General features: G+C 39.8%; 1 protein-coding gene across 2 annotated transcripts in view; it reads right to left on the bottom strand.

Moving 5' to 3' along the window:
* The window catches only part of tspan9a (tetraspanin 9a), a 351,198-nt gene that overhangs the window by 37,471 nt on the left and 301,261 nt on the right, over positions 1-12,466 (bottom strand). For both annotated transcript variants that reach the window (XM_074677479.1, XM_074677477.1), the window contains one exon: positions 6,430-6,504. In XM_074677479.1, coding sequence (XP_074533580.1) covers positions 6,430-6,504 — 75 coding nt within the window. The remainder of the gene's footprint in view (positions 1-6,429; positions 6,505-12,466) is intronic.

Raw genomic sequence — 12,466 nt, 5'->3', positions numbered from 1 at the left:
GTGACCTCACCTGAGCCTGCCCTAAAGAAATCCCCCAGGGGTGATGGGAAGCATCGCTGCAGCGTCAAGAGCTCTCTGTTAAAATTCCTCCAAGAGATCAGGGTTTGGGTTTTTTCCCTAAAGTTAAGCCGGTAATATTTTGGAGATAAGGCAGCAGACATATTTACTCCTGACGGGGTGTGCCTTGAGAGACCTGATCCAAATCTAAGAATGGATTGGCTGTTAAATGAATTCCTTTATCTGCCTGAGAGACTAAGTTTGAGCAATAGCCTCTGAACAAAGAGGGAGAATTAGACAATGTCCCCTGGGCCAGACAACATAGACACTTTGAATATATAAATAGACCAGGATCTATCACCAGCATGTCCTTGAAAAGCCACAGAAGGCTTCGGTTATCATCCGAAACATTTGTCGTCTTCAGGACCGAACATTTGTGCGGAGACCTAATTAAACATGGAGAACAATCCCCTCTCTTCATGGATGTTGATAATCTCCAGGGCTTTAAATGTCATCATGTGTTGACACTGCAGACCTACACCTGACTTGAGTGGCCAGCAGAGGTCATGGGAACTTTGTTTGGGACCAATTACAGGAACCAACTGGTGGGGATGGGTCTGCATTTTGTAGCCTAACCTTTGACCCCTGGGTTGGTGGTAGAATAAAGACAGTCAACCTCCTGCCGGAGAGACAGTCACCTATAAAGAAATGAAATCAGATCCAGGAAGCTGGCTGGAGCTGCTGTGTTTATCACACTCAACACCATTAACTGCTTTCCTTGGTCATTTGTGTGCAAGTTTTAAAAGCTCAGTTTCCAATGCTCTAAACATATTTCTTACGGCAGAGGCAGTGTAAGAATAGGTGATATTTCTTTTCACATATTTTTTATTCCAAGGTTGAAGCTGCAGTTTGCATCTCACTGCTTGTGTATTGTCTATTGCGGATGGATGTATCTTGGCTGGTGGTGAAGTGCATCAGAATATGTAAAGAAAATGTTGCTAAGAAACAGTGACCTGAAACCAATAGAGGGGATGTATTTATTTATTTTTTTTAATTCAAGATTTACTGGCATTAATTCTACTAGGTATTGTAGGCACACATTGTACAGGGTAAATTTTAGCATAAGTAGTAATTTTGAAGTTGTCATATGTACATGTTCTCGCTATATACAGGTATGACAGACCTGACTGATAGACACCTGTCTGCAATGAGGCTAAAACCCACTTCTTTGCCTCGTCCAACTTCAAATGAAGCTGGGTCGAGTTCAGCATTACTAAAAGAGTCCCAGCCTATGATGGGTTTCCAAATTCCGTACAAGTTACTGGTGACAGACACAACGCCCATGTTACACAGTTAATTGTGTAAATCATCTTCTCTGGTCAAAGTCCTGTCCTATTCCTCAGGGTTGTGTCCTGGGTTCTCTGGTGTTTCTTGTGTAACTTTTCTCCTTGGGTTATCTAATCTGAAGATAACTCTTTTTATTGTTATGCAGATGACATTCAGCTGTACATCACATATGAGTGTGTCTCTAATTAATCAATTTTACTTTATAAAAGCTCAGAGTTCAAATACTAATCACCACAATAGCTCACTGGCTACGTTTACATGCAGTCAGAACTTAGGTTAAGTTCAGTATCCCAGTTTCTGAAACATTAGGAATAACCAGTTCATGTGTGTGAGCAAACAGGGTTAAGGCTTATTTATGCTTGACATGTCCGTGTGGTCCGTGAGACTTTGTGCGGATAGACGTCATTTTCACCCCTACAACCCCTCCTGGGGTCCCTGTCACGTGGAAAATTTCTGCGCCTTACACACTCAAAAATTTCTAACCTTCTGGACGGAGACGCATGGCAAAATGGTGGGAGTGGTCGAAATGCAAAAATACAGGTATCTGTATGACTTTTCACACAGAGATCACTGTGATAACTGAGTGGTAAATAAGGGGTCGTTTACACGACAATTGTTTTAGGGTGAAACGCAAAAGTTTTGTTGCATTTCACCTTTGTGTTTACACAGAAACAGTGTTTCAGCCGACCTAAAGCGCAAACTTTTGTAAACGGCCTCAAGAGTGGGATTTCTCCGAAACACTGCCGACACTGCTGCCGTGTAAACAGTAAGCCGGCTTTTTCAGTGGAAACCCTGACATCACATTCCGCTTCGCGCAAGTGCATGAAACAGTCTAACAGTACCGTTGTTACGATCGTCGTGAACTACCATGTTGTGCTTGTGCTGCTCAATCTGCTGACTGTCTTTCAACAAAATGAGCATCTGTTGCTCCACTTTTGCTCTTAGTATTCACCAATACACCAGATGACCAGCCCAACTCTACTTCAGTGGAGATCTCCCAAAAGCAGCTTCTGGACAAGCTAGTTACAGCACCATCTACAGGCCTGGCATGCTTACTACAGTGTTTTCAGTCCCTCTGGGTTTCTGTGTAAGTGCCAAGCAGCAACCTCCGGTCTAAGAATATGAGACAATGCTGAAGTGCTAAAATCTGCTGTTTCTCGAGTGTCCGCTTGAGGCTGGCTCCAGAAGTACAGGAAGTCCCATACACACCAAGACAAAAAAGTGCCTTTCACAGCACAAATGAACCTATTTACAGCCTGGTTCAAAAAACAACTCCCGTCTGAGTCGCTAATTTTACTATCGGCACCCACTGTAAGGGGGGTGAATTTTTTTCTAACTCAGCCGTTCAGAGGATATTAAGGTCACGAGCTCCCCCAATAAGAGGCACAGCTGAGGGTCACATGATCGACAGGCGCCCTATGGCTGTAGGCGAAGCCCTTGCCACCACCAATATGGCCGCTATAGCCTATGTGCTTCATTTTCCGTTTCAGAAACAGATGGGTGACGTCTGTGAGACTACGTCCATGTTTTATACAGTCTATGGTAAGCGCTGCTTTTTTTTGCTGCGTTTTAGCATTTTCAGATGAAATGTTGTCATGCAAATGGGGCCTAATTCATGCAGTAAAATTTTGGCCACTCTAGGCACAGAACAGGAATCAGTTGAATGAGCCTAGAAAAATCTCCAGGACAGATATGTAAATGTGCTGTAAACAAAGGCAAACTATGTTTGGGATACACTGCCCCCTGCAGTTTGGGAATGGACACCAACGACGCTTCACGGGGTGCTGAAAAGCATAAAAGCCTTGCGCATTCTCTCGTGTGTTTCATTTCCGCGCGTCACATTTGTGCGGGAAGCTTTACGCAGCCTTTAGCCTTTTCTTTTTTACATGGTATCCCGAACAAAACAGCAATGCACAAACAATATCATGACGCAATGCACGTCATTTCTGTTTGTTCTTACCATATCCATGACAACAGCAGCAACAACAACAACAACACAACAGTAGCAGTACGGTGGACTTCCTGTACTCAAAAGACCAAGACTCCTTGAGGACAGAAGATGCTTGGAACACAAATTAATGTTCCTTTGGATGGAGATATCCTGATAGGCGTATACATGACCAAATATTCAGGTTAGAAAAGGAGAAACCCAGGGGGGATTTGGGGTTTTTAAAATCAGAATATGAGCATATTCCAGTTTAAATAAAGGTTATTGATGTTCACATGGCCCTTACACAGGTTGTTGCTAACATTTCAATCATAGAGGGATTACTGAGTGTAGGTAAACGTTGTCAATGTCAAATTCTGTGCTGCTCACAACTGGTCTTTACTGCTGCTAACCTTGGACAATGTCATCTAAAAAGTCACATGAATTTACACTCTCTCCTGATCCTCTTCTGACTGCAGGAGCTGGGATCGAACCCCAACACCCTGATGTGAACAAGATGCTGAAATCACAAGGCCAGACACCTGCTAATACCACAGGCCTGCTAAGGCCAGCAGGACTCTGAGAGTCTATGATCAGGGATTGCTTGATTGTCAACAGACCAGACAAACTGAGGGTTTCAGGTGGTTTGTCTTGAGACAATGCAGAAAAAGGAATCAAAGACCCAAGGACTTCTTTAGCTTTTGTTGGATTGTCTGTCTGCTTTCAAACAATTGTTTCAGCGTCTGCTGAATCATTATTGTTGATTCATCTTTGAATCATGTATTGTGAAGCACTTTGGGACGTCTGGTCTTTGAAGATGATTCACAAACAAACTAACTAAGAAACTGAGACAAAGTCTTCTCAATTTAAGGACTTCTTCTGTGGTCTGTGATGTGTTTAATCTGATAAGAGACACATCAAGAGTGGATTACTCCACACTGCTGTGCATAACTTGTCTCGAGCATATGTCCACTGCCAGAATATTTTTCATATCAACTTGGCCTCAAACTGAGTTTCAGGTCACTTAAAACCAAGGCTCTTGAAAAGAAAGTGAATACTTTTAAATATTTTCTTTGGCATTTGTTTTTTGTATGCCATATTGTGCAAGCACCATAACCTGGCTACTTCCCAGCATCGCTTTGGGATGGTTGCAAATAAATTTTACACTCTTGATTGAGGCATTTTTGATGTGACAGAAACATCAAAGGTTGTTGGTACTCTCTTGTCTGGCATGTGCACATGTGTTTTCAATAGGTATGCCCTGATCAGCATTCTTTGCCCTCGATTCCGATTATTTAATGTTGAGTAACGGCCAAAACTGAGTCCTGATCCAATTTTTGGGTTTGGAGGAGTGAGAAAGTGAAGCAGCACAGTCTTTTTGTTTTGTGTGTTAACAATACTGAATGGTAAAAAATAATAGTTAAAGCTTATTGAGTCCATTTAATTAAGTCCAGCTAGTTTTGAAGTTAATACCCTCTGGATCCTGAACCCGTCGGCGGGGTTAATGTACCACTTATTTTTAAATGACTGTCATTTAAAAGCCATTTGTCTAATCCAAAAACTAAAAACACTGAGGTAATTGCCAATTTTTCAAGTTTCCAAGGGTGAAGACGGTAAGAGACTTTGAACCTACATATTACACACCAATGGGACTATCTCATGTTTTTCCCTTTTCACAGAAATGTTTATCCAGCTACAAACTGGATAATAACTTTAACTGACCTGAACCATCCATGGCATAAACTTGCATCCCACCTTCTTCTCAGAGCTTTTTGGGAGATGTTGTCCTCTCTCCGTGGATATTTATCCTTTTTTTATAGCCCAGAAACAGCAGAGCAGCCTTTCCTCAGTAAGTGAAATACGTTGCATCATGTTTTAGGATGCTTTGGTCGAGCTGAAAACCTCTTGAAAAGATCGCAGAGCATAGATGTGACTGTTGGACTGTCTCAACTTTCTAGTTTGATGTATTTCCACACTGCTGACACTGAAGCAACAGAGTTGTTAGCGACAAGCTAACAGACTATGCCGTGTTTGTTTACGCCCTTTGAGCGGTGTGTCCCTGTAGAGTTACCGTAGGGTGCTGTAAAGCAGATAGTATTGCTGTAACTTGTCTGTCCTCGTGTTCTGTAATAAAGCTAAGTGCGTCTGTTGTTCTAGTAACTGTACCTTACTTGATTATTCTCTCTTCAACTTTATGAAGTTGGGCGCACTTATAGCGCTCGGCTTAACTGATGCGTTGGCGTTCGGCAGCAATTTTGGCTTTATGACAGCTGACGTGACTGATCAATTTAGAGTACTGGCTAGAATTCCTGATCACCGATACTTCAAAAAATGCCAAAATTGGCCAGATCCTATACTTGGGATTGGGATCGGGACATCTCTAATTTTCAATATTGTAGTTCTTTGGAAGAAGAACTTTTCATAAACACCTTTGGTTTGGGAGGTGAATTTCTTTTAGAAGGCAGAGAAAAATTGAGAAATACTTTAAAAATATATCTGTATCCGTGTGGACGTACCCACAGGCTGCTAATGTTTCAGACATCACACACCATAAAAACAAATCCCTTCAGCGTGCAGGGTGGGAATAAAGAGTGGAGTGGTGAGTAAAAAGAAGCCGCTTACAGGCAAATAAAGACCAACTCCAATCCATCTCATCGGCCTTGAGCCAAAACGTAAAATCAAAACAGAAACTTTTAACACACTGCTGAATGTTTATACATGATTTACACCACTTTCATTTCTTTTTTTAAGGTGGTCACACAATTTAACATCCATAATGTTGCATTACTGCCACCCTCGGTTTTCCAACTCTTAGTGCTGGTTCATTTTAAAATGCATTATGTCTTTGCTTGAGTTTTCAGCTGAAGAGAGACTGTGATTGCAGGGAGAGTTTAGAGGTAGACAAACTGCAAAGAGTTGTGGAGAGGAGAGGAATAAGAACTTAACCAGGACTCTGAATATGAGGTGTGCAATTGAATCATTGAGCTTATGAAGTGTCCTTAAGAGAGCTCTCAGGGTAAATCTACCAGAATATACCGTAAGTATGCATCTTGTTTATGTAATGCAGTGCAGTAAAAGTGGAAATTGACAAAAACGCCAACTCAAGCAAAGATACTCTCAGAAATGACTGGGAAATCTGAAAAGCAAAATGAACTTACCTTATCTGAGTACACAAAGAAGAGGATGAGCAGTATCAGCTCTGCCAGGAGAATTATCAGCAGGACAATGAAGAACTGTCAGAGAGAAGGGGAGAGACATGTTTTAACAATCACTTTGGAAGTTTTGTCATTCGACCTTGACAAAACTGATGAAACCGTTTAAACGACACGACAGCTCTGATATGTCTTATAATTAGTTCTGCAGCAGGGATTGTTGTGCTTTGGATTCATACCAAACAAACATCCCTCACTCTTCTTTGCACCTTTCCCTACCCTCAGCCTCATTTCCATTTCTTACACCAACCACAAATGTTAGTGTCCTGTGGGACCAGCCGAGTGTAAGCGCTGGAACTTGACTTGTTTGAACAGCCAAGCGGGGGTTGAACCTGATCACAGCTCGGAAAGTGGGACTGCAGACAAATATATGCAGTCTGATACATGAGGATATTTCATCTTTTATCCCCCCCACCCCCGAGGCCCACCCTGCATCTCTTAAATATTTCATTATAGAATTTTTATAAGAACATTTTTTATCATAGGAAGAGTGTTGTATTGAATTTTTACAACATACTTGGGATGTTTTTCAAACAGATTTAATCCATCCTCATATGAGATGTGCAGGTACGTGCCTCACTGGAAGAAGACATTGTTGTGTTTCAGTTTGACCTTCTGGGTTGAAAGAAGAATAACAAAAATAAGAAGAACATGTTTCAGCTCTTTGGGTTAAAGGGATAGTTCAGTATTCTTTAAGATATGCTAATGTGTTGTAAGATATGAGGAAAACTACGAGTAATGATTTAAAACATGGGTGAACACCAAGCCTGAATCTGTCTGGAACTACATTTACCCCACTTCACCTTAAGGTGTAAAAACGCTGAATAGTTCCATGAAGTGGTTGTGCTTAGCTGGAGTACTTTAGCACACAAAAACCTTAAAGAACACGGTGAATGTTTGAGTTTGAAGCCTCAAAAGTGCTGGTAGAAAGATTTTTAAGCCTTTGTAAATGTGAAAGGTACCCATCCCTACTCGCTTCATATTTAGCACACATGTGTTAAAGATGTGTAGAACTTCTTTTTTAAGATAAAACAAGAAAAAAACAAAAAAACATTTTGCAAAAACTGAAACTTGTCTTTATGGGAGACAGAAGGGTATCAAGGGCTGAAAAGGTGATAAGAGCAGCGTTTGATAAAAAGTCACATATGACTTGGAAAGAAGGCTCTACGTTGTAAAGTAACGTAAATATTTGAAGGGACAGTCTGTTCCCTTTTGTTTATTTTCTTTTTTTGACATGAAGTCACATGAGATAGTTGTAAATAGCAAGTTGGGTCATTGTCCTGTGACATTTAGCTTATTTTGAGAAAAATAAAAGTAAAAAATAAAAAGTAAAAGTTGCTTTAAAATGTATGTCATTTAGACATGTTAAGCTAAACTTTGCAGCCAGGAGGCTCTTTGTTTTTTTCACTTCTTCAGGAGGAAATTCACTAATCAGTTGTTTGGATCTGTGTGCATCTGTCCACTGTGGACACAAGAGGACAGTTAGTAAGCACCATATTTTCTGGATCATATGCCACTTTTTTTATCATAGTTTGGCTGGCCCTGCAACTTCAATTAAGGTACAACTTCATATCAAATAAGTGAGATTCTGTGTGATACTTTTTTGGAAACACATCGCTATATAGAAACGTAAGGAGTATCAAAGAGGAAATATATCTCCACAGCCCCAACAGCTCTACAATGATGGAGGCTCTGCATCTCTGGCTTGGATACTCTGACAGTTCCCAGTGTTTGAAGCGCCTGATAAAAAAGGTTCCCTTGCGTCTTCTTCGCTCTGATGCAACTTATAGTCCAGAAAATACAGTAAGTAAATTAAAATATTAATATCATCATTATTATTATAATTATTATTATGTTTGATAATAATAATAATAATAATAATAATAATAATAATAATAATAATAATAATAATAATAATAATAATTTGCATAATTTATATAATAGTTTTATTATTATTATTATTATTATTATTATTATTATTATTATTATTATTATTATTATTATTATTATTATTATTATTATTAATCAGATTTATATAGTGCCCACAAATATGGGCAAAACATCTAAAAGGAGGATAAATCAATACTAAATTGAAAAAAAAAATCAGCAATATTAGCAGTAAGCTAAAGATGCTCTTTTGAAAACTTCCAAAGAGGCAGTGCATAGACACAACAACCTTTTGTTTTTTTAGTCTAAAACCAGCCACAGCAAGTGACTGAAAAACCTGAGGGATCTCCTGTTGACTCAAGGGTGGAGCAGGTTTCTTTCATGGTTGGCTTTATTGGTAAAAAAAAAAAAAAGGATTTACTGGCATCCAACTTGACAAAAAAAAAAAAAAATGGAGTAATGTTGGTTTTCTTAATGAACCTGATTCACCATCTTGCTGCAGTGTTTTGGCGACAGTAGATGGTCCAGGGAGGATTTATTGAGATTGGAGATTCGTCAAATGGGAATTGAAACTGAGCCAAGAGGATATAAATGCATGAAGCAGTATTTCTAATTTTGCATGTGAGATGATGCACCTGAGTCCAGGACAGCTTATGAAATGGAGTTTCCAGAACAGAGTGAGACTCATTGGACACAGTCACCTGAAACATGTTGTTTTCCTGTTTATGAGTACTAACAGTTCATTTTAAAACAAGCCCTGCCTCTGATTAGACAAACAGCCAAATGCATTTTTTTGATTTGTATGACCACCTAATCAAGTATGGGGCGGCATAAACTAGAAACATCCTCAAACATTCTTCAGAATGACAAGAACAGAGCTGATGGACGAGCAGGAAGTGACAGACTGATGAAAACCTGGCATGTTCAAACACTGATGAATGTTTGAGAGAAATCCAACAGAGTCTTCCTTGTGTCTCATCTTCTCCTCTCCCCACTTGACCCCTTTCAGCTCAATATTTACCAGGCTTCTCTGCGCAGAGTGGGAGGAGGCATGTAAACCTAGATTTAAGAAAACACCATTAATTCAGAACTCATTTGGGACCAAGGATGTTTGGCTCTTATTTGCGTCAAGGCCGGAATTCAATTAAAAGTTGAGTTGTTTGCTGACGTTGGCGGAGTATCTGGTTGCTGGTTTCGTTGAAAACTGTTGTGCCTTTGAGAGTTGAAGCAACAGCACGTCTAGACGGCTCTGTGTGAGAATATGTGGGTATATTTCACCACCTTTGTAGGCTGCACTCCTCATTTGCTTGCATTTCACACTTTCTTTGAGCTGACGTTTCTCTCCCACTTTGTTTTTTCCTTTCTTTTTTTAATTTGTCTCGGTAAACCATTTTTGGCAGTAAAGAAGAAGAAACTGCAAAAGATGTCTGGGCTTTGAATATTTTGAATCAAGAGAGAGTTGTCCGCAGAGTAACTTCACAGATAATACGTCAAGGTGGATGCTCAGATCTGTTTGCTCTCGGAGATCTAAACCCACTCTGATGTCTTTCACGTACTTCTCCCTCCTCTCCTTGAGGGTGTGCTGAGCCGGACCAGCAGACTACAAAAAACAACAACAAAGACCGGCAGACGTCTCTGCTTTAAAGAGAATTATCAGGGCTCAATATGAGATGATGCTGCTGCTCAGGGGTACAGTCGGACACTTAATGAGAATTCAGATACTTGCTTAATTCTCTTTCTCTTCTCATATCAGCGGCTCCTCACCTCCCTCCCTGCCCGTCTCCCTCTGTCTGCTGCAGTTGTTAGGCAGGTGAAGGGAGCCATGTCGAACACTGAGGATTTTGCGAGGCTTCTGACTGATGCAAGAGCTTCAAGGGCTTGAGCTGTTTGTGATGTTAAGTACCCAGAGCCCAGGCTGTGCTTCTCATTTAAACTTTCCACAGTGTACAAGAAAGTTTTCACTGTTTTTCACAGTGGATCCACAAAAGACTCATTATTTTTTTTTTACTTTTCTAATTAACTTGTGCCCCTGAACATTCGCCGTTATTAGCAAAAGTACATAGAGGCCGTGTTTGGCAAGCAAATTGTGAAATGTAGCAGGCAAAGCAACTTGTTTCCATTTCTTAAATTAGACACGATCACACTGTCGCTGTTCTCCTGAGAAATGTAGCGAGATAAGCTACATGTCTGTTCCACCCTGTCTGACTGAAGAAAAATTTCCTCCACTTTAAACATTTTTTGTCAGTCTGCTCTGTAGTAAAAGCTTTATCTACAAACATTTTAGTAAAACACAACTTTGGCAGAGCCTTATCAAAGGTAAGTTAAATGTTTCTCTGAAGGTTACTACTAATTTTTGTGTTAATACCGTAAATAACTTCTACGCTTGTCTCTCCCTCACAGCCAGATAGAAATGAAGTACACTTCTCTAATTTCTAATCTGTAACCTTATTTCCCATAAAACCCTCCCCCGCTTAATGTCCTGTAGTTATGCATTACTGGTTGTTAGCTATTCTTTGCAGCCCGACTGGCTGAAGGTTGATGCTCCTGTGAGAAGCTGTTCTATTATCTCCTATCACAATCGCAAATCTCTGGCATTGAAAATGTAAACACACTGTTTTGGTAGCGCCTTGTCTGACACCTACACAGCCACAGAGATGGTACGCTTGAATACGACTGGGAAAAATAGTCTGGTTTACTGATGGTCTTATTCAGTCTGTCTCACAACCAGCTAAAAAGTACTCAGAGGAGCCTTAGTATGGGTTGGCTCAATGAATGTATTCAAAGGGAGCATATTTGTATACTTTTTTAGGCTCTGTACTGCCTCCTGGTACCCCTGTAGTGGCTTTTCATGATTTACAATAAAGATAAATACCCTTTTCTCACTTTGGTGTTTTAGAAACTCTTATTTCAGCCTTTGTATGAAGTGCTTGGTTTTTAATTTTGTCTCTTTAAGGCTCCCTGCTCCACAAACCCCTTTCCCTCTGATTGGACAGCTCTCTGGAGGCCTGCTGGGGGCTGAGCTATGAGCAGAACTCGGTGTTTGAGGCCCACCCCTCTCAGGTGTCATGAGCTACTTACACTGCAAAAAAACAGAAATCTTATCAAGTCTTTTTTGTCTTATTTTCAGTAGAAAGTGTCTTTTTAGACTTAATTTGAGCCACTTTCCTCTGACTAGATCACAAAAATGTCTTGTTTCGGGTCATTTAAAGACAAAAATGAGGTCAGACTTGCTTGTTACAGGTTCAGAAAATCTGCCAATGGAACAAGAATAAAATTACTTAAAGGAAGATGTCAATCTAGTTTCAAGCAAATTTTCTGGTAAATTTCTATTGTTCCATTAGCGGATTTTTTGGACTTGTTACAAGCAAGTCAGACCTCATTCTTGTCTTGAAATACCTTGAAACAAGACATTTTTTTGGACTGATAAGTGTGGCTCATATCAAGTGCAATAAGACAATTTTTTACTGTAAATAAGACAAAAACACTTGATAAGATTTCAGTTTTTTGCAGTGTAGGAGTGTCTCATCTTTTTTTAACTTAAGGTCCTCAGCTAAGGCTGTGCTTACTCAAAGTCAAGGCCGAGGACCAGAGGTGACCGGACCTTCCCTGTCAGAGCTCCCACCCTAAGGAGATCAGAATGGCAGACTCTTTGTCCCCTTTTAAATCTTTTTTAAAACACATTCTTTATAGATGTGGTTCAGCTGAGTGTGCTTTAATTTTCAAAATGCTGCTTTTCTTCTATTATCAATTTTTCAAACTTTTTATTCTTTAACTGCATGGGCGGAATCTTAAATTCTCAGGTTCTGTTTTTTTTTTGGTTATCTAATTATTATCTTTTAAAATCTATTATTGTTGTTATTTTATAGATGTTTTCCTTTCCTTTATCTGGTGGTGGTTCTTAACCGTTTGTATATTTCTACATTTTCCTCAAATTTCTCTTTTACTTTGTCTCGTTTTTTTTTATGATTGGTTTTATTATGTAAAGCAGTGTTTCCCAAACTATTTTTCGAGCGACCCATTTTTTGGAGGAACAAGCCATGGCAACTCAATCTCTTCATTTTGGTGGGAACTCCATTCCTATTTGTATTTGTTTTAA

Source organism: Halichoeres trimaculatus, unplaced genomic scaffold, assembly GCF_033239565.1.
Source record: "Halichoeres trimaculatus isolate MK-OKI-2021-1 unplaced genomic scaffold, fHalTri1.1 fHalTri1_scaffold_10, whole genome shotgun sequence".
In the NCBI taxonomy this organism is placed as follows: domain Eukaryota; kingdom Metazoa; phylum Chordata; class Actinopteri; order Labriformes; family Labridae; genus Halichoeres; species Halichoeres trimaculatus.
The sequence above is the reverse complement of the archived record's forward strand: the minus strand, read 5'-3'. Positions and strand labels throughout refer to the sequence as shown.